Source organism: Stigmatopora nigra, chromosome 20 (assembly GCF_051989575.1).
Source record: "Stigmatopora nigra isolate UIUO_SnigA chromosome 20, RoL_Snig_1.1, whole genome shotgun sequence".
NCBI lineage: Eukaryota > Metazoa > Chordata > Actinopteri > Syngnathiformes > Syngnathidae > Stigmatopora > Stigmatopora nigra.
This window is the reverse complement of record NC_135527.1, coordinates 8,994,941-9,013,490: the sequence shown is the minus strand read 5'-3', so window position 1 is coordinate 9,013,490 and position 18,550 is coordinate 8,994,941. Positions and strand designations below refer to the sequence as shown.

Sequence of the window (18,550 nt, the reverse complement as noted above, 5' to 3'; positions counted from 1 at the left end):
GATTTGGCTGTTGATAAATATCTAAAAATGACAGTCAGATCAACGTAAAAACAGCATTTTTTTCAAAGCATTTCACTGGTGATGAGAGCCAATCAGTGACAGGGATTTTCAACACACAAAATACAACGCAAAATCAAGACTAATTTTTCAGAAGTCGTCAACATGATGTGAAAGTCTTCCAGAAGAAGTTGCGACAACCCGCCTTGCGTTCCCTTTGGGGGAACGGGAGGTGTCGGCGCATCAACGCCAAGCCCACCCCCAGCTCGGGGGGTGCTTGATCCCTGTCTGCCAGATCTGAGATCAGCCTCAGTAAAAGTGATCCGCTCCAGACCTAAAAAAAACAAAACCCAAAATCAAATCAAGATAACTTAGCTTCTAAAAGCAGTCAACCGAATATAAACTAGAGTAGCACCTTGTCCAGCCCGGTGTCCCCCGAGAGGGCTTCCGTCAAGAGGCGGTCCACGTCGGGGGTGCCGGCGCCGACCCTGACCGGCAGTCCGACAGATAGAAGAAGCAAGAGCAACACTGGGGTCTGAGGCCAAAGCATTTCCGCGAGAATGTGATGCCGAATGTGTTGGCGCTGATAAATAGCCTTTGTCTCAGACTCATGCTCGCATGCCATTGGCTGAGGCCGCAGGGGGTGTTGGAGATGATGAAAGTGGCGCCTGGGTGGACCAGGCCACCTGTTTTTTTTTCCTGGATGTAAAAATGGGTAATAATTGGTGGTAGAAGAACCAAAATTAATTGTTTTTATCTTAACCAAAGTATCATTTTGGTATATTAACAATTACAACACTCGTAAAATACACAACATCCTACAGTTTGACTATTGACTGTGGTAGGTGGACCTGGAATTGCCTGAAAATTAAAGGGATATGGCCCAAAAATCTACTAGTCACTGGACTGAAACCTTCTCAGTTCCCTCGCGATCCTCGTGAGGATCTAATTGGGGCCAAAGGGAAATTCAGTGGCATGGGTCAGTTGGGATTAGCCATAAAGTATCCGAGTACAACGTGACAGTCTTTGCTAATGACACACACTGACTCAAATGTTAAGCAAGAGTTTTAGTCAGCGCGCCACACTCAGTGGGGGGTCACTTATGCAAATGTCAAGGCATGGCTCGCAAGCACAACAAAGTCCGCCCCAGCCGGTTAATGATCTGAACCGCTTGGACGTCGCGTAGCGGCGGATCAATCCGCTGGAGACGTGACTTTTCCGGGCCGGACACCGGCTGGGGGTCCTGTGGTGAAACGTGCCTTGGACCTTGTCAGGGTTAATTGAACGTCTCCATTGCAGGAACAGGAAGGGCCCTGACGACAATGGGACTCAGTTGGGAGTCCTTGGTCTTGTGTGACATCCAAAGTCTTTTTTTAAATGGTTCCCAGTGTAGCAATGGCTGTAAAACGTCAACCAGTTAGGGGTTATACGCAATCTAAACCAAGATGGTTCAAATACATTAGATGTTTTGATTTAAATGTATTTATCTAAAAGTAAATACCGAAATTCTACAAAGTTTTGACCCCCAGATGGAGAGACACTGTTGAAGTGACTAGCTCTATCTAGTGGTGAAGCGGAATAGTGCAACAAAATCGAATCTGAACTCAAGCATCCAGTGAATTCTATGTTTTTTTTGGTATCTTTTGCAGATTTTAGGACATTTTATGCACTTTTCTGAATTGTCTTCCATGATTTGGTAGAAATTGGACAAAGAGGGAAGACCTCTAATTGGCTGACAGATTGCTCTTGATTGCTAATGACCATCACCCTCAGATTTTGCCTCAAGAAGCCTCCGATTGGCCGGTCAGATTCAACAAAAGCCGGTTTCCTTTTGGGGTGAAAGGTAGCAATGGCTTGGGTCCTCTATTCGTGGTAAGACTGCCGAAATTGTGAGGGAGACAGGACACCCAAAAAATACTTTCTTGTCTTTTGTCTTGTAGGGTGTTGCTGCTGGCGTCTGTGTTGGCTGAACCCATTCCTGATGGTACGATTTGTCTTTTCCAAGACTGGGAAACCATTTTGAGACATTTCCCAATCTTCCCACAGGTGTTCTAGACATGGAGTGTCACGAACGGTCCTTCGTGATAGCCGTAGATCTTTCATTCGCCGGAGACGATACTCGCTTTGAGGCCGTCGGTAAGTCCGATTGTATCGATTACAGATGGAGTCCAAAGTCTGTCCCCAATCTTGACAGACGAGACGGGTACCTACGCCATTGCCGAGCCATACGCGGCCAAGTGCGGCTACACGGTCGTCAGCTATCCTCTGACTGGTCGCCTAGAGCTGCGTGCGTCTTACTTCAGCTGCCACACGGAGAAGAAGGTATTAAAAGGGTAAGCTAAATGTGGAAAAACTACTGATTGGTCTCCTTGTTTTTAGGAAAGTCAAGTCTTTGCATTCCGATTCAACATGGTAGTGAAGCAAGACCACGATGAAGTGGTCTACGTACTGAACAAGACTTGCTCCCCATCCCTGGAGTGGTCCCAACGAGAAGTCTCCTGTGAGGTTAACTACATGGAGGTAAGGCTTGTAGGTCAAGTTCTAGGTTAGTCCCAGATACAGGATGCTTTTGTCTACAGGTGTCTCTGAAGAGTGAAGCTCTCTGTACAGCCGGGAAGGAGAATAAAAATTGGAATGTTAACAACCCTGTAAGTAGCAAGAATGACCTCAACCAGACTAGTTTGGTCTCAAAGGATCACAACACCTGGATTGGGGTGTCCACTCTCCAGAGGACAGTTTGTCTTGACCATTTTGTCATCTTGTGACTGACAGGCATATGGTTCCTCTATTTTTGATTGGCAAGTGATGTTCCAGAGGAATGAGGAACAGATGATGTCCATGAGTCTCTCTGATGCCCGTGAGCAAGGGTACATGGTCGACGTGACCGGTGAGAGGTTGTTGTTCCGTTCCCCCAACGGAAAACCGGAGTCATTTATCGCCACGGTAAGGGTTTCAAAAGTTTGTTGGAAAGTTTGTGGAAATTCTGAAGGAAAATTCTAACCCTCTGCAGGTGGACAATATCCTTGTAGAAGTAGTCCACGCTACTTTGTTCTCTAGACAACGCTGGTTGGTGGTCATGGTAGACTTGGTGGCTGCCTGTTCCATGGGTTAGTTTCACTTCTCAACCCCCAACGTGGTCCTACTTCCATCTAATCACCCTTAAATCCTTGAACCAGATCAAGGCAGTTACGAGGACAGTGGCCAAATGGTTTTCCAGACTCCCGTGGCTCCCTATCCCGGTCCAGACATGGCCCAGATCCGTGTCGGTTTTGACGGTGGCCTTTATGAGGGTGAAGACTTGGCAGTGTCAAATGATACACTGTTGATTACAATCCCCTTGGATGTAAATGGTGGACTCAGAAAGGTCTGTAATCAAAGCTAATGTGTTGAAGTCCATCTCTTAAAAGGTCTTCTTGTTCTGTAGAGCGTTGCAAATGGCAGTCTCTACGAGTTCTACACTTTCAATCTCTACCTGGAGCAATTATTTGAGGAAGATGAGGCAGAGACTAGACTCCGCCTTCGCCGGACGCTGACCACACCCCTGTTACCGCACCTTCTTGTCACCCAAAATGAAAGTTTTATCGAGGAGCGCATCTTCCAGGTGGAACTGGGCGATGTTCCCGAAGACGTTCGTTTGGTTTCGCTTCGGCTTAACGGACAAGAGGTGGCCTTCACCAACTCTTGTTCGGTTTCCGATGTGATACAACCCGGTAGAGACCACGGCTACAGGCTGAGAGTGTCTTTTGACCACCCAGCTGTAATGCAGCAGGTAGACTAAATAATTTTCAGTCACCCTGAAGTTCCTCACTCATTCAGTGATCTTCCATAGTACTCCAGAGCATCCAAAACTATGCAGTACAGCTTGGACATTACCTTCACGCTAAGTGTTCTACCTGAAAATGATCTCTTCTACCATACTGTGAGAGTCACGGCAGAGGCTGGTCCATGTAAGTCAAATAATTTGGATGGTGGTGAAAGTTCTGGTTTAATTAAAAAGACTACTTCTGATTTTTAGCTCCTCCAGTCTTGGATGCAGTCTGCTCGGAGTCTGGCATCCACTTTACGGCAAAGAACTGGGCTTTTGGCTTCTTGTGGTCCCTAGCTGTGGGTTCAGAAGTGCTGACTCCAGAGCTGGCGGCGCGGTGGGGTTACCAGATGACCAATAGTAGCCAGAAACTAGAGCTGGATGTCCCAGTCTACTCTCAAGGCTTCCACTATGAGGTACTCTGATTTGAATCAATCCCACCTTTTTTAAGTACTGCAGCTGAGACTTTTCTCTGGTTGTAGGACATTACCCTGGAGCAGTTCTTGGGTACTTTTGAGATCTTAATCAAGGAGCAACAGACGTCAACTGTTCTGAAAACTGTCACCAAGACTTGTCCTTTCCCAACCACAGAACTTATTGGTAAGTCTGGCTGCTGTTACAAAATGGAAGAACTTGGCAGAGAAGTTGTGTCCACAAAGTATTGAAGTAGCTGTCTCTTCAGTGTGCTCTACCGATGGGAGGATGACTGTGGTGGCCAACTTGTCTCTACTCATGCCACGTAACGCAACCCCGGCTACAAGTCACCTACTGGACACAAGTTGTGGGCCCCTAGAGGCCGACGACAGCAGGGCACTCTTCTCCTTGTCGCTCATTAGCTGTGGCTCAAAAATTAAGGTATTCCTATGACTAATTTACAACTTGTGTTGCTACTTACCTTTCCTTGTCTCCTTTAGCTAAGTGAGGGCAATGTAATCTATCAGAATGAGATATTCTATAGCAAGAACCAGACTGACTCAGTGGATACGTACAAAAGGTACACAGTCTCAAATTACTATAAGTGTGTTACAACAACAAAATATGAAAACTTCTTACCATGACTGTAGAGAATACCTTAAAATTGTCAATTTTGCAGGTTGGTGGTACAGTGCTTGTACCCACTAGAGAGCCTCCACAGGCTCTTCTCCATGTACAGGTTTGATTCCGACAACCCTGGCTTGGGTAAAATCTCCAGCAAGCAAATAGCAGCAAGAGTTAGCACCACTGCTTTGCCTGATCTGGTCACAACTACCAAAACACCCCAAACGGGAGGGTATACTTCTTCCCAAGCCCGAAGGAACAGTGCTGCTAGACCTCAGAAGCGGTTGGGGTCTAAATCTGGTGTTCGTTATGTCCGGGTGTCTAAACATGGCAGAAAAGGTTGAGACAGTTAAATTGTTTTGAGTGAATTGCTTAGAATAAAGTTTGTTTCCTTCTCCCACAGGAGTTAAAGAATGGAATCCTATCAGGATTTGAAGTCTTGAAATTTTAACCATGTATTCAATAAAAGTGGTGTAAAACTCAAAACTTTTGTCTCGTTAATAACATTTTCCTGCAAATATAAAAGGGCACATTTCCATAATATAATTATGGTTGACAAAATGTTTCAGTAGGGACATATACAAATAATAGAAATTCTTACCTTAGATCTTACCGTAGGTCTTTAAATTTTTGGTGTGCACAACACATTTTTTTACCAATTCCATCTTTGAACTATTTGTTTTGCTTCAGGAGTTGAGAATTTTTCCACATTATCATGGAGGTTAATTTCCAGCCACAAGAGGGAGTGCTGTTTTAACTTTCTTGTACCTAAAAACCTGTTGAGTTTCAAAAAAAGTTGCAATATGGGGACACAACAAATGGCCTAAATTAAAGAACCAGTGCATTTTTTTATGAGTGACCACATCTCACAATACCCAAAGTTTACTAACCACTGGAAAGACATTGACCCCTACCATTGAAACATATGGGGGCCAGTGTACAGACCTGAGGACACATTGCATGTCTAAATATTCACTTGTCTTTCCAAACTTGATTATTTGACTTTTAAAGACATGATTAGGATTGAGGAACTCTGAAATATTCAGAGTGGAGTTAACCAAAGTTGTCCATGGAGACTTTGTCTTGGCTGAGGAAGAGGGGGTCAGGTCATGAAACATGGATGATTATGAGGAATACCTGTTGTGTACCTGTTTTTGTTTCCATCTGTGAAAGAGATTGACATCCCTGATGCTAAGGACACCACAAACCCTAAACAATGTTTTGCTTGAAGTTTTTCTTTTGTTATTGTTTGAAACATTTTACAATGACAGCACACACATGAAAAAATAATTGCTGTACAACATTGTACTGGTTGACATGTCCATTCCATTCCCACTTTAAAAGTGACATCTTAAAGTTTCTTGGCATTGGTAACCTGGCAGGCGGCTTGGATAACTCTGTAGCGTTCCTTCAGGTTGCGCCTCCTCAAATGCTCGTTGGTGATTTCGATGATGTTGCTGACCGGGAACCAGCCCTTCTGACCGTCAGACAGGCGGATGCCCTCGTACCAACCTGCAGGGGGAATCATTAGGAAGAAGGGGGGAGGCGGTTTCTCGTATATTGCACGTGCGGGAAAGACAAATCAATAAACGGCTAAGGTGCAGGGGGTATCCATTTGCAGCATTAACAAGGATCATAAAAGAAGCAAGATTGCAAGGAAGGGAAGTTTCGTTAACCAACAACGAACAAGGATCCAAAGATCCTCTCCCTTTCCCCGATGGACCAGTCCTCACCTTCGTTGGTTTTGCGAATGACGTTGACTATCTCGGTGGGTTCAAGGTTGAGCTCGTCGGCCTGCTGAGCCACGTACTGCTCCACGCACTGCACCTGAGGACAATCTGCAACCCCAAAGCCTCAATGAAGGCAACACGTAAACAGAACGCACCTTGAAGGACTCACCCCAAGCATCGTAGACCACCTCGTCTTCTTCTTTGCTAGGGAAGGCCGCCATCCACCTGTGCATGTCAGGTCTGTCCGAAAAGACAGGGGGATTGTCAAGAAATGGGACAGGATTTGTAGTTTATTTGTCTTTGTTAAGACTGACTGGGAGGGTGCTTTGATGAGGCGCTCCATCATACGCCCGTTGTGGTTCTCCAGAAGAATGAGAGTGAAGCAGTTCTCGTATGGTCCACAGTTCCTCTCCTCCTCCAGGGGTTGAACCTGTACCAGGGACCTGTGGGCGTAGTCCAGCACCACGTAGCGCTCCGACCTGTTGGATTAAAGGCGGGTGAAGCAGCCAAAAGTTAGCGGTTGGGTGAATTAACCAGGCGCAAGTGTCTTACCCTTTCTTAGCCGTGGAAGTAATGACCAACAGGTCGTTGAAGAGAAAAACATTGATAGCGTTGAACTTGACTTTCATTAGGAAGACGGTTCCTCCTCGGGACATTTCCTGTAACTCGCCCTTCTTCTCTAGGAATCTGGTTTGGGAAATGACTGGGATGGCCTGCAAAGGCAAGAAGACGGAATCTGGTTTGGGAAAGGTCTTGGGGAGGGATTGTGTGCTAGTTAGTGGTGACTACCTTGAGCTTGTCAAATTCGAACATTTTGGAGAGAAGGATCAACTCCTCCATCTGTCTCATCTTGCCCACCTCGGTGTTACACTCGTCAATGATCTACACGAGAGTAGATTATGTTTACCAGATGATGTTTATGATGGTCAGAATTGAGAAGAAAAACATTGTTACCTTGGACACACAAGCCAAAGCCTTGGATGCTATGGCTTCTTCTGCGGTGCCTTCTTTTGTTCTCTTTAGGATGTTCTGCAACAAGCATCATTTTGCAAAATTCAACAACAACAACGGGCCTAAATCTGAGGTGGAACTGAGGTGCAAATGTCGCTAACCTGTAGTTAGCAGTACTACTTCTGTTATTTACCTCAATGAGCATTTTAATGCGCGTTATCCGCTGGAACGGCAACAGCAGGAAGGACATGAACGGCAGCCGATGGCACTGAGGGGATTCCTGCAGGCGATTGATGACAGTGGCAAACTGGGTGTTGTTCTTCCTAGAGTACAGGTAGGTCTTAAGTGTGTTGCGCTTAGGAAAAAAAACAATGGTTTTTCGTACATGAGCTTGGTGTAGGTCTTTTCCTGGTAGATCTGGTTGCGGACGTAGTCGATGTAGGCCGGGAAGTTGTGTTGGGAGTGGTAGTGGATGATGTCGCAGATGTCCGAGAACACGATGGTCTCAAAGACTCGGTCCTCGAGGTCCTTTAAGAACCTGGGAACAAACCGTGGATGGGGTTAGCTCAGCCTGAAAGTTTTCCTGAGGGTTTCCCTTCTTACCTCTCGCTAACCTCACGGACTCGAAGAATGTTAGAGAAGAGGGGAGTCTTCTCCATGAGGAGAAGGGTTCCTTCCAGCTCCCGACTTTCCAGAAAGTGTTCCGTGAGAACGTGTAGCGAGCGAAGGTAGGAGGTTTCTGAGGTCAGGACTTCAAACATACTCTGTGCAGAAGGGGGGACATGGTGAGTCTCTTATTTCCAAGGTGGACCAAAAAGAACTGAGTGCTGAGAACGGGTTTTCCCTCACCTCTTGATATTTACACTGTTCGGGGGTGAGTTTGTCCAGAACGCCACTCTCCCGTACGCTGGGGAGATTCTGCCACAAGGTGGATTCGTTCCGGCTTGGCAACTCTTGAACGTAGTCGGTGTTGGTTTTGCTGATGTTGCGGGAAACCGTCTGTCGTCGGATCTCTTTGGTGATGACAGTGTCCCGATAGGTCTGGTACAGGGGTTCTGGTAACGGGGACAAATGACAAAGTCCATTGTCTCCATGTAATAGTTGTTATGATGAAAGTATCTTGAGGTAAACCTGAGTCAATTGGTTATTTCTATTCTTTTCCTGGAAGAAGACGAAGCTACTAAAAAGGTTTTGGGCTCACCATTTTGTAGCCGGGACTTCCAGCTGTTAGAAAATCCGGTGTTGGTCTGATACCTGAAGCAAGTGCGCAATATTTCAGGACAAGAGACTACAACCAGTAGAATTCAATCCTTTTCTACTAGATACCAATATGTTCTGAATATGGTGGTGGCGCTAACTTACAGTTCTTCCACCAAATCCTCATCGCCATCGTTTTCAGTTGTCACAGCCTCTGAAAGATGGAGCGCATATCAAATCATCTTTTCCACTATCCACTCAAGTAAAAGTGCTCTTGTTTCACCAACCGTTGATCTGTGCAGGAATTGGATTGGCGTCTCTGCTCGGATCGGTCTTTGGCATTAGCGGTGGGGGTCTGGGAGGCAACTGAGGACTAGACGGGAGTCGAGGACTGCCCTGCAACGAGGCTCGATCTTCCGCGGAAGCCTGAGGTGGGAAGGGTGCGCGTGGCGGGATGGCGGGTGGAACGTCTTGGTTACCCATCTCCTGGCTTTTATTCCTGGGGACCTCTGGAGGCTTGGACCTACGAGCCGCTGTGGGCACCTTGGTCTGCGAGGGTTCCACCTCCTGAGGGATTTTCTTAGCGTGACTGGGATCCACCGTGGGGATGATAGACTCGTAGATATCTTCGTGGGAAGTGTTGTGGTACACCGCCAGAGATTTAGTAATATTCTTTGCCAAGAGAACTGGGGATCCCTGAGCCTGAGATACTATAGCGCGAGGTCCCGGATCCGAGAGTCTTCTGGGACCATCGTCAGGTACGATATCTAAGGAGCTGTGGAATTTAGTCTTTACTAGCTTGGTTTCCTCTCTTGTACTAGTGGAGTACTGGGCAACCTCCTCATCTTTAGCCTTCACACTCCCCTCATCTGCCTGTTTTTGGACCTCCACACGCCCCTCTTCCTTCTCTCCATCTTCTAATGTGGTCAATTCGGATGCTTCTTCCTCTAAGATCCCTGCATCTTCTCCACTGACGTCCTCTACTCCCACTGGTACCCATACCAGCTTCATGCCGGGTCGTTGGAAGTGGCAAGCGCAAGCGCAACACGGGTCACGGCAGGAGGTCACGGCCTCATCCGGAACATCCTGGTCTTTGGCTTTCCAAGCAACGGAATTGGGCTCCACCTCTTTCCCGTCTGGTTCTGCAGTATGCGAGACGGAAACTACTTATTCTTAGAGTTCACTGTAATAGCTGAACTCCTATGGAAGAAAATTCTGGACAGTATGCACTTTGGGACATAAGCCATAACACCGTACATGAGTTTCCCGGCTACTTCAATGTCGGGGGAATACAATTAAAACGGGGAAGTGATATTGTCTGATAATACAGGAACAGAAAATTGTTTACACTGAAAACACAAGGCGCAAAATAACAACTAGACTAAACGGCTAGGTTCCTTGTAAAAACCAAGGGACTTGAAGCCAATTCAAGTATCAAGGTGAGCCAAAGACATACGGCTAGTGTGAAAATGACTTGTGCGACTAACAGAACCTGTTCCCGATTCCTGGAACACATCTGCCACACCCGCAGAAATGTGCTACACTAAGATTTTTCTTCAAGCGCTAATTATAATCATTAGCACACAAGACAAAATACCTGATCGACCTCCTTCGGCGCAGACGCCGTTGCCGTCCTCTGGTAGTCCGGCACTCTTGCCCTGTTGGAGGCGGGTCCTCTTCATGGGCAGTGGAGGTGGCAGAGGTTGACTGCAGCCAATGTTGGGCTTGGGTTTGACCTCTGGATGCTTCCTCAACTGCCTCTGCTTGACTCCGCGAGGGGAAACCTTCTCCCTACTGAAGTTGTTCACCATCAGTTTGACCTTGACCCCCGAGGTGCTCTCGGGCTTGTCGTCCTCCGGAGGGAGGGACGACGTTCGCGCCGTGGGTTTGGGCGGGATCTCCGGCCTAGGTTTAAGCTCGGTAGCTCCCGGTGTAGGCGATTCCTGGCCAGACATACTCGCCACAAGGCGTTTTCTCTCAGAGGACCAGCCCGGGTAATGGGAAATGTCCACATGAACACCACATGTGCACCTGTTGAGGACAGGGTGGTCATGATAAAGTTTTGGTTTAACTTTGACTTTACCAGCATAACACTAGTTTGCGAGAACCTAACCCAGCTCGTCAGACCAGTTTGGATTGCGACGCGCGTGCCACCGAGTTAGTCAACTTGTTTTAGAAGCAAGGGGGAATTTTTCGGGTGCCATTTAGGAATGCTTTAGGGGGGGACAGAACAATAGTCAAGCATCAAATGGACTATTTTGCCTATGGTTTCAAAACAGAGCCCTGATCGGGTCCCTGTTCTTACCACCTGACTTTAACCCGTATCACTTCCCCGATGATATAGAATAGGACTTCCTGCACTTGAAGTAATAGTAAAAGTACTAGCATATTGGCTCTAACTTTGTTCAATACTTGCATCCTCCAGTTCAGTGGATACTATCGCTTAGATACTACACATGGGACACTTATTAAATCCTGCAAGTGTTTGTCTGGTAGAGTAAATACATGTGGGGACACAAGACCATATTGTAGAAATAGTACTTAAGTACCTAAAAGGGTTTCCATTAAGACAACGATCAAATATATACAAGGGTGCAAGTACCATCTGTTGTGGAAATTAATGTGTCTATGCATAAAATAGTAGGGGTGCTTTTTAGAGCTAGTATATGGAGACTTTGTCCAGGTTCTATGTTAGCCCTCCCATTGGTGTAAACTAGGTTGGAGGGTACCCCCCTATTCATATGCTAATGAGATGGTGCTTACTGTCCTGGTGTGAATTTTTAAATGGATACTTGATTGTTTATTTATCACTTTTGTTTGGCAATCTAGCAAATAGAATACCCCAATAGCATCAAGACATTCCCATCTTTCAATGAATTGACATCTAAAAGGCCCAGTAAAGTTGTCATTCGGGAAATAATATGAAATTAAACACAATAAACTCACCAGGACACTTTGGACGCAAGACAACATTACTCGTCTGTCATTGGGATGAAGTGTAGGCGTTCCAAAAACATCATCCTGTCATGTCAGCATTTTGTGGTAAAGGTCCAAGATAAGATATGAAATCTATAGAAATGAAGAGTAAAAGTATTCAAAAAAATCCCCAAGATTACATGAAGTGACAGGCAGCCAGCCCGAGTGATTGGCGTTCTTTCTCCTCTTTGTTACCGGCAGAGCGAGTGAGGGGGGCGGTCTCAAAAGCCACAAAACCCCGCCCCCTTCACAGAGGGACATGGATTCAAGCTTGACTGACTACAACGACACTTCCGTCACGGGTTTCAAAACAAAATATCTATTTGTTGCAATACAAATGGATTGGATGCCTGTTACCCTCCTTCATTCTTTCTTTATTATGATTGGTCTTTATTGAAAGGGTCATGGAATATTCAGAATAGCCCCTCCCCCAATTGGACTAGGGTGTTGACCTCCATCCCTGTTGAAGTAGTACTTATTCAGGTTTTGGCTCAGAGTCAGTGTTTATATGCATGTAGTTCTCAAGAAATCTTACATTCCATTTTCAACATTATACACACAAAAATTTAGCCTGACACATCTTATTATTTTTATTCTTACAAAAAAATAATGTGTTTTGCCTACCTTTATGTTAGCTGACTTTTTGATTGACATCTCCAACTCCTGTGATGTTTTTTAATATCTTTGTCAGAAATCCAATCTAGAAGGAAAATGCAACAGTTAATAGCAGAATAAGCATTATTTTTCCTTCAACTTTTTTGTAAAAAAATATCAAAATGAGAAATAATTTGTATCCGATCATTTTTTTCTTCTTTAATATATTTATATAAATCAGGAAGAATATATATATACAACGCAACATACAGGAAAAAAATACAAAGCAGCAGTGGGCCTTAAATGACCCATAAAATATTTCTTTTCACATTTTTTGATTGGAAGTTTTTTTTCCGTACGTTCAACAACCCTCTTTTCAGATCAGCTGCTCGTAGAAGGTTATTGACCTTGAATCCATTTACAGTTGATGACTAGAGAAATGGAGTGAGTCAGCTACCAACTCAAATGTAAAGGGAAAAAAACATGAACACTTGTGGATTTCAGAAAAGAAAAACGAACAAAAGAGTAAACATGGTTGAAGTACTTCATTTCCAGACTCTAAATCTGACCTTTCACATAGAATCTAGATTGATACTCACATGTAAATAGCATGAAACCTGATCCTGGATCGTGAACTAGTGCTACCTTGACTTACAAGCACCCTAAAAGCCGATTTTCTTTGTCCTGGACTACAACGTGAACCCTACACTGTAAAGTGATGTAAAACAAGAGGGGGAAAATATTCTTTACATTCAAGTTTCTTGCTGTTAATACTGTACAATCCTCTAAAAGATACAAAAAAGTTTCCGAAGAGAATATTCCTATTCATCTTAAGAGAGAAACTTGTTTTGAAGTCCTAGTGTATGATGTAGCATAGACTTAAAAGTCAAGGTAGCACCACATTGGACAATTGACAAGCTTTGGATGTCACCTGGTTTTGATCTCTGTCTCCGTTCGTTGTAAACCAACCGTTGAAAGTAACGAACGCTGGCGGGGAAGGTTCGTAATTAGAAGTAGGACCGTAGCATACCGTGTAAACAATCCTGCTGTACAAGTCTGTAGTTAAAATTCAAGTTCTCTGTTTTTTTTTTGCACGTGAAAACAATTCCATCACAATTTCAATCCCAGCGATGTCAGGCTTGGCAGGTTGGAGGGTCCTGAAAGGGGGACGAACCTGAAATAAAAGTGCAGGTGGTGGGGTGAGAGGAATCAAAACTCTAGTCTGGTGTTGCTATTTCAACCGATTATTGGTTTTGTAAATGGTAAAACATAAAGTGCAGGCAGTGTCTGTTCTTCTTTGAAACCGCCAAAATGTCAACAATCGTTGGGGGTGGACCGGATCCTGAAGGAGTGCGTTGCTCAACAAAAGGCAGGGCTTGGATTTGGTACCGAGTTTACCAGAACTATGGAGGATCCACTCACTCGACCCGCACCAGCAGGCCGTAGAGGAGTGTCCCGCCCTGCTCTTTAGTGATCCACTCCATCTCAGAGTTGCTAAAGCGGGGATCCAGGGGCTCGCTGTGGCCCGGCGCCTGTTGCGGCCCCACTTTGTAGGACCCCGGCCGGACGCACACCTGGAAGCCCACTTGGGCTTGGTGGCAACGGTGGGAGCGGGGGTCCCGAAATCTGCAAAGCAGACACTTTCTCGTTTTTAATCCGTTTTAACCCAGCTGAAACCAAGTGAAAAGAAACTTACTGCACTTTGGGAGCAAATATTTCCAAACCAGAGTAGCGCATGGTCGGTGAGAGCCTGACACGGGGTACCTCTCTACCGGGGACGCTGTTCTCCTCCGGATCGCCGTAGCTCTCGGGACCCTCCGTCTTGGCTGGAGCCACGGAGAAGATGGATGACGTCCCTGTGGCCAGAGTTTATTCGCGAGGGAATATCGACCACCGAGTGGGTGGGGACTCTGCACCTGGGAGGAGATGGCTGTGGTCCAGAGTCCGGCGTAGGGTCCCCACGCTGGTACCGTGGTAGGCCATGTGCCATTTCTTTAGTGCATTAGAAACCTCGCAATGGGGCTTGATCCTGGCAAGATGTCAGGTTAGAAATAGGTTCTTCTAGTCCTTACCACCTTCCCACCAAAAGGTGGAACTTATTCCCTCACCTGAGGGCGAAGCAGCACCATCCGAAAGGTAGGGCGTAGTCCCGGGGCGGCTCCCCTCTCTTGTAATAAGCCTCATCACCACGCAGCTTGTGGCAAGACTCGCAGTAGCACAGGTTGTACTTGGCGTCTTCACTGAAATACCCGTCTGTGGGCAGAGAATAAGGCTGAGATCTTCCAACCTGGCCAGGCAAAGACACGGAGTTACCTGGCAGGGTGAGCAGGTCCTTGAAACGGGAGCACAAGGCCTGGTACTCGCAACACTTGTTGGGGTTGACGTCGGAAGGAGGGGTCCAGCACACGCTCTCTTTAATGCCTGTCAGACAATCATAAAGACAGAGCTGGACTCAAAAGGGGAACATTTGTATGAGCCATCCTGAATACTTGTACTCCTTTACCGTCAACCATGTCCGCCTTCTCCATGTCACCATGACATCGGGCATCGCCACCTTCCCCGCCCACAGCTTGGAGGTTATTAGTTACGATTGTAACCTTCAAGAAAGACACTGAGTCTCATTGTGTACAATAACGGTTAATTTTGAAGGTGGATGTGTTGCTACATGACGTGTACCTGTTCACATTGGCCATACAAGTCAATGAAAGGGTAGCAGGGTGAGGGGATGTCCTGGGCCGCTACTCCCTGGTCCATACCATTGACATAGAGGTGGAGACAACTGTTGGTGTCCACCAGCAGACCCAACACCGTACCCTCCGGACACGTGTCCAAATTGGGACCGTAGTTTTGGCATATCTAAAAGGAGGCAAGGGTCAGGACAACCCGTTTCCATAGAATTGGTTCAGCTGCTTACTTTCAACGAGTTATGGAAGATGGAGTCCCTCTGCAGAAGCCAGGCGGACCGTTTCAGGCAGCATGCCGTGGAAGGAAAGTTGAGTCGGTCCGGAGAGTGTCCGATCACCCCTAGCGACAGTGACGATGTCCACGATGGATTGAGGCGGTCAATCTGAAACTAGACGGCAAAAGGAGGAAAATCAAGTCATCCGAAGGAATGATAGAAATGGTCTTAGGGGGGGACCGAACCTGGAAGAGCTGCTGCCGACTCAGAGGCTGAGCAGTGACTAGAAGGCCCTGGTTGTAGCTGGACACTCTGGCCGCTGTCAACTTCTGGTTGGACAACTGGATGTTCTTGCCGTGGTTTTCCAGAAAGGACATGGCAGTGGGAACCAGTGGACATGGCTCGGCCGAAGTCTGGAAGGAACAACACTAGCCTGTTGAATCCAATCACCTTAAGGTTTTACCCAAGGGGTGCCCCAAAATGCCTTAAAACCATTCCCAAGTCGGGAAGCCTACCTCTCTGAGAGGCGTGCTATCTTCCTCGCCTTCACTACAGCTTCCTGAGGAGATGGAGGGCACCTTGACCACCTCCCCGTCATCAGTCAGAGAGGAACTGATGATGGACACGGCCGTAATCTGCCCGTACAGGTCCAAGACGGCGTACACGTTCTGTCAAAACAGAACATGTGTTCATTGGCATGCTCTTATTGTAGGGTTTGCGTAGAAAGTATACCTGAGCTACCGCAGTGGCCGCCGGTCCCATGTCTTCGCCGTCGAGGAAGATGTGCATGGTGTCATCGCTGCACCTCTTCACACCCACCCGGTTACCAACCTAACAAAAAGAACGCCGGCTAAATACGGAAGCCGGTAAAGGCGAGTCAGGGTTTTACCGTCAGGCGATCCAACGAACAGCCATAGTTCTGTCGTTGCAGGACTCCGTTACGCCGGACCTCGGAACCGCAGAGGAGCCAGGTGACTTTGGTGCGTAGCTGCGGGAGGGAGGGCGAGAAACCGGAGAGAGGGCAAGACGGCAGCTCGGGAGGCGACAGGGTGGTCAGGCCTATGTGCAAGGAACCACACCAGTGATCGGCCGCCCCGTCTATCCGAACCTATGAGAGGGGGAGACCGGTTCCCATCAAGCACCCATCACAACAGGGCTGAGTCACAGATTGAGGCTTTTGTACCTCAAATAGCTCATCCACTTTGAGTTCCTTGGCGCTGAAAACGATGCCGTGACTATAACCCTCCTCTCGGACGGCTTGGCACCCCTCGCCAAGCAGTACAACGTTTTTACCGTGTTTTCCATGGAGTCGGTGGGCAACTCCTGCTCCTATGCAAACAGAGATACAGTCATACTTCCACTTACCAATGCCTCTAGGTACTAGGTAAATGTTCTGATTACACAAGCTTTTTCTATGCAAATAAGTGCCCCAAGATACAAAAAGTATGCTCTTTCCCACCTGGAGAGTGGATTGGGAAGCTCTTCTCTGTGACATTACTGGTGCAAAGACTATTGTCCAGTGGGCCAGAGGAGCTAGTGATGGTCACCCGAACACACTGGCCATACAGATCGATCACTGCGAATATATCTGGAGGAAAATGATACGTAGGCAAGTTGGCTCAAGGTTGCCAGAGGGCTACAAACTCAAGCTAGACAAATGTCCTCCATTACTAACCAGGTGGCAGACCAGAACAGGCCACACCCTGGTCCACCCCGTTGATGTAATAATGCAGGTCACCGACAGCCGAGCGCATCATTCCGATGCGCGAAGCCGTTGTCAGCGAGTCTAGGTCGCAACCGTAGTTGTTTCGCATAGTGTTTCCGTCCTGCATGATCGCCGTACCACTGTACACAAAGATACACGGGGATTGGTCCATATGGGACTAATACTTTCAAACCTATACCGGTTTACCTGAGCATCCACGTGTCATAGTCAATGTCTGTCATAGTGTTGGGAAACTCAAGCTCCTCTGGCCTAATGGCGGTAACTCCTATAGACAGAAAGATATTATTTTAACCCTTGAGAATTTCTACCACCCTGTCCCCTTCCCCACCGATGTATACTACCGACCTGCTTCGATAGAACCCGACCAGCGGTCCACCATCATCTCAATGACAATTTCAAAGAGCTCTCCATCTCGAAGAGACCTACAGAGAGGGGGGATATGCATCTCTATCCACTTTCAAACTGTCCCCACTTCAGGTCAGACTCACCTATTGGAAATAACAATGGCGTCATTGAACTCGCATCGGCAGTTCTGGCGCAGAGCGGTGCGCCCTCCGTTGATGATGGCGGCGTTCGTGCCGTGCAAGTGGTGGAAACGCAAGTCACTGGTAGCACCGGCCCCTGATACCGAGCTGGGGCTCCCTGGGGACAACGCTGTGGGTCCCTCAGAGCTGTCCTCTGGGAGTGGGGGGAGGTCTACAGAGCGGCAGGGGAGCACAAAGGACTTTACTGGGTTGTTCTCTCTGACAGTGCCACATCAGTCCCAAACTCACCCATGTCATCCATGATGGTGGCCTGAGCCGCCTGGCCGTAAAGGTCCACCACGGCGTAGACATTGGGGGGCACGTTCCAAGCTGCGGGGCCCTGAGCGACACCGTTGACAAAGAAGTGGAGGCTGCCGTCTTCTTTGCGAACCACCCCAACGGTGTCACCTGCCTAGGTCAGCCAATGAGATAGGCCCATTAGAAGAGAAGCCACCAAAATATGGAAGATGTTTTTACACACTTTGAGGCGGTCCAAGTTGTGTCCATACTCATCCAGAATCGTTGTTCCGTTGTGCATCACACCATTTCCCGTCATCATCCAGGTCCCTGCAGAAGAAAAAATAAATAAAATTAAATCTAAAAACCAATGCGAACACTTTTAATACGGCTCAAGTTTGTGTTCCAGTACCTGAGCGCAAGTTGGTCATGGTGGAGGGAAGTTGCAAGTAGGCTGGATTGTGTGTGGTGACGCCGATTTCAATAGAGCCCGCCCACTTGTCCACCATCTTGTCAATACGAACCTGGAAGACTTCGTTAGAACGTAGCGGTCTGCCGCTGAGGACCACGCCGTGGTTGAAGTCATCCGTGGCACTGGGGAAGAACGGAATAAGACATGGCCAAGAACACCAATGCACAGGGATCTTACTGCGGTCTTAGTGCTGTCCTGCCATGGCCGATAACGGCTGCTTTCTGGCCGCAATTGGCGTGGAAGAGTAGCCGATCCGGGGAATCGGCATCCGGAGTCAGAGCAGGCCGTGGCCTCCCGACATCGGGTGACATGGCCCTCATGATGGCGTTGTTCCGGCGAAGGCGCTCACTGTGGTTGTGGTTGTGTACAATGGTGACCTTGACGGCCATACCGTACAGGTCGAC

General features: G+C 47.3%; 4 protein-coding genes across 4 annotated transcripts in view; 1 reads left to right on the top strand and 3 right to left on the bottom strand.

Moving 5' to 3' along the window:
• Nucleotides 1-157: 157 nt before the first annotated feature.
• sst5 (somatostatin 5) lies at nucleotides 158-547 on the bottom strand. The gene is made up of 2 exons (XM_077742685.1): nucleotides 413-547; nucleotides 158-331 (listed from the first exon to the last, which is right to left on the bottom strand). The coding sequence occupies exons 1-2, from the start codon at nucleotides 545-547 to the stop codon at nucleotides 158-160; spliced, it is 309 nt and encodes a 102-aa protein (XP_077598811.1).
• Nucleotides 548-1,758: 1,211 nt separating this feature from the next.
• zpax4 (zona pellucida protein AX 4) lies at nucleotides 1,759-5,326 on the top strand. The gene is made up of 17 exons (XM_077742598.1): nucleotides 1,759-1,869; nucleotides 1,938-1,981; nucleotides 2,044-2,133; nucleotides 2,192-2,319; nucleotides 2,377-2,517; nucleotides 2,577-2,645; nucleotides 2,770-2,940; nucleotides 3,008-3,104; nucleotides 3,174-3,361; nucleotides 3,422-3,766; nucleotides 3,827-3,944; nucleotides 4,013-4,218; nucleotides 4,285-4,402; nucleotides 4,485-4,657; nucleotides 4,717-4,796; nucleotides 4,896-5,179; nucleotides 5,244-5,326. Exons 1-17 carry the CDS (start codon nucleotides 1,847-1,849, stop codon nucleotides 5,273-5,275), a joined length of 2,307 nt encoding a protein of 768 aa, XP_077598724.1. The 5' UTR covers nucleotides 1,759-1,846; the 3' UTR covers nucleotides 5,276-5,326.
• Nucleotides 5,327-5,706: 380 nt separating this feature from the next.
• arhgef15b (Rho guanine nucleotide exchange factor 15b) lies at nucleotides 5,707-11,900 on the bottom strand. Its single transcript, XM_077742674.1, has 16 exons — nucleotides 11,665-11,900; nucleotides 10,316-10,749; nucleotides 9,006-9,860; nucleotides 8,884-8,932; nucleotides 8,723-8,775; nucleotides 8,371-8,576; nucleotides 8,125-8,285; nucleotides 7,907-8,059; nucleotides 7,715-7,844; nucleotides 7,525-7,599; nucleotides 7,360-7,452; nucleotides 7,123-7,283; nucleotides 6,885-7,049; nucleotides 6,740-6,810; nucleotides 6,574-6,678; nucleotides 5,707-6,352 (listed from the first exon to the last, which is right to left on the bottom strand). The coding sequence occupies exons 2-16, from the start codon at nucleotides 10,671-10,673 to the stop codon at nucleotides 6,192-6,194; spliced, it is 2,796 nt and encodes a 931-aa protein (XP_077598800.1). The 5' UTR covers nucleotides 10,674-10,749; nucleotides 11,665-11,900; the 3' UTR covers nucleotides 5,707-6,191.
• Nucleotides 11,901-12,492: 592 nt separating this feature from the next.
• The window catches only part of neurl4 (neuralized E3 ubiquitin protein ligase 4), a 9,216-nt gene continuing 3,158 nt past the window's right edge, over nucleotides 12,493-18,550 (bottom strand). Inside the window, exons 8-29 of the mRNA XM_077742276.1 lie at nucleotides 18,324-18,550; nucleotides 18,087-18,268; nucleotides 17,919-18,004; nucleotides 17,687-17,849; nucleotides 17,402-17,609; nucleotides 17,259-17,335; nucleotides 17,100-17,178; nucleotides 16,863-17,032; nucleotides 16,647-16,775; nucleotides 16,371-16,516; nucleotides 16,077-16,295; nucleotides 15,920-16,018; nucleotides 15,703-15,855; nucleotides 15,433-15,600; nucleotides 15,203-15,361; nucleotides 14,965-15,144; nucleotides 14,792-14,885; nucleotides 14,602-14,709; nucleotides 14,397-14,541; nucleotides 14,205-14,317; nucleotides 13,985-14,144; nucleotides 12,493-13,914 (exon numbers count right to left, since the gene is read on the bottom strand). The exon at nucleotides 18,324-18,550 is cut by the window's right edge and continues 41 nt beyond it. Coding sequence (XP_077598402.1) covers nucleotides 13,707-13,914; nucleotides 13,985-14,144; nucleotides 14,205-14,317; nucleotides 14,397-14,541; nucleotides 14,602-14,709; nucleotides 14,792-14,885; nucleotides 14,965-15,144; nucleotides 15,203-15,361; nucleotides 15,433-15,600; nucleotides 15,703-15,855; nucleotides 15,920-16,018; nucleotides 16,077-16,295; nucleotides 16,371-16,516; nucleotides 16,647-16,775; nucleotides 16,863-17,032; nucleotides 17,100-17,178; nucleotides 17,259-17,335; nucleotides 17,402-17,609; nucleotides 17,687-17,849; nucleotides 17,919-18,004; nucleotides 18,087-18,268; nucleotides 18,324-18,550 — 3,273 coding nt within the window. The 3' untranslated portion in view covers nucleotides 12,493-13,706. The remainder of the gene's footprint in view (nucleotides 13,915-13,984; nucleotides 14,145-14,204; nucleotides 14,318-14,396; nucleotides 14,542-14,601; nucleotides 14,710-14,791; nucleotides 14,886-14,964; nucleotides 15,145-15,202; nucleotides 15,362-15,432; nucleotides 15,601-15,702; nucleotides 15,856-15,919; nucleotides 16,019-16,076; nucleotides 16,296-16,370; nucleotides 16,517-16,646; nucleotides 16,776-16,862; nucleotides 17,033-17,099; nucleotides 17,179-17,258; nucleotides 17,336-17,401; nucleotides 17,610-17,686; nucleotides 17,850-17,918; nucleotides 18,005-18,086; nucleotides 18,269-18,323) is intronic.

Excerpts from the sequence above, each read along its gene's own strand:
- sst5 (XM_077742685.1), bottom strand. The coding sequence starts at position 547 with ATGCTTTGGCCTCAGACCCCAGTGTTGCTCTTGCTTCTTCTATCTGTC. Across the intron at positions 332-412 it reads GGGACACCGGGCTGGACAAG|GTCTGGAGCGGATCACTTTT; the intron begins GTGCTACTCTAG and ends TGTTTTTTTTAG.
- zpax4 (XM_077742598.1), top strand. The coding sequence starts at position 1,847 with ATGGCTTGGGTCCTCTATTCGTG. Across the intron at positions 3,767-3,826 it reads ACCCAGCTGTAATGCAGCAG|TACTCCAGAGCATCCAAAAC; the intron begins GTAGACTAAATA and ends GATCTTCCATAG. Across the intron at positions 5,180-5,243 it reads GTCTAAACATGGCAGAAAAG|GAGTTAAAGAATGGAATCCT; the intron begins GTTGAGACAGTT and ends CTTCTCCCACAG.
- arhgef15b (XM_077742674.1), bottom strand. The coding sequence starts at position 10,673 with ATGTCTGGCCAGGAATCGCCTACACCGGGAGCTACCGAGCTTAAACCT. Across the intron at positions 8,060-8,124 it reads GTCCGTGAGGTTAGCGAGAG|GTTCTTAAAGGACCTCGAGG; the intron begins GTAAGAAGGGAA and ends GTTTGTTCCCAG. Across the intron at positions 7,600-7,714 it reads GCATTAAAATGCTCATTGAG|AACATCCTAAAGAGAACAAA; the intron begins GTAAATAACAGA and ends TGCTTGTTGCAG.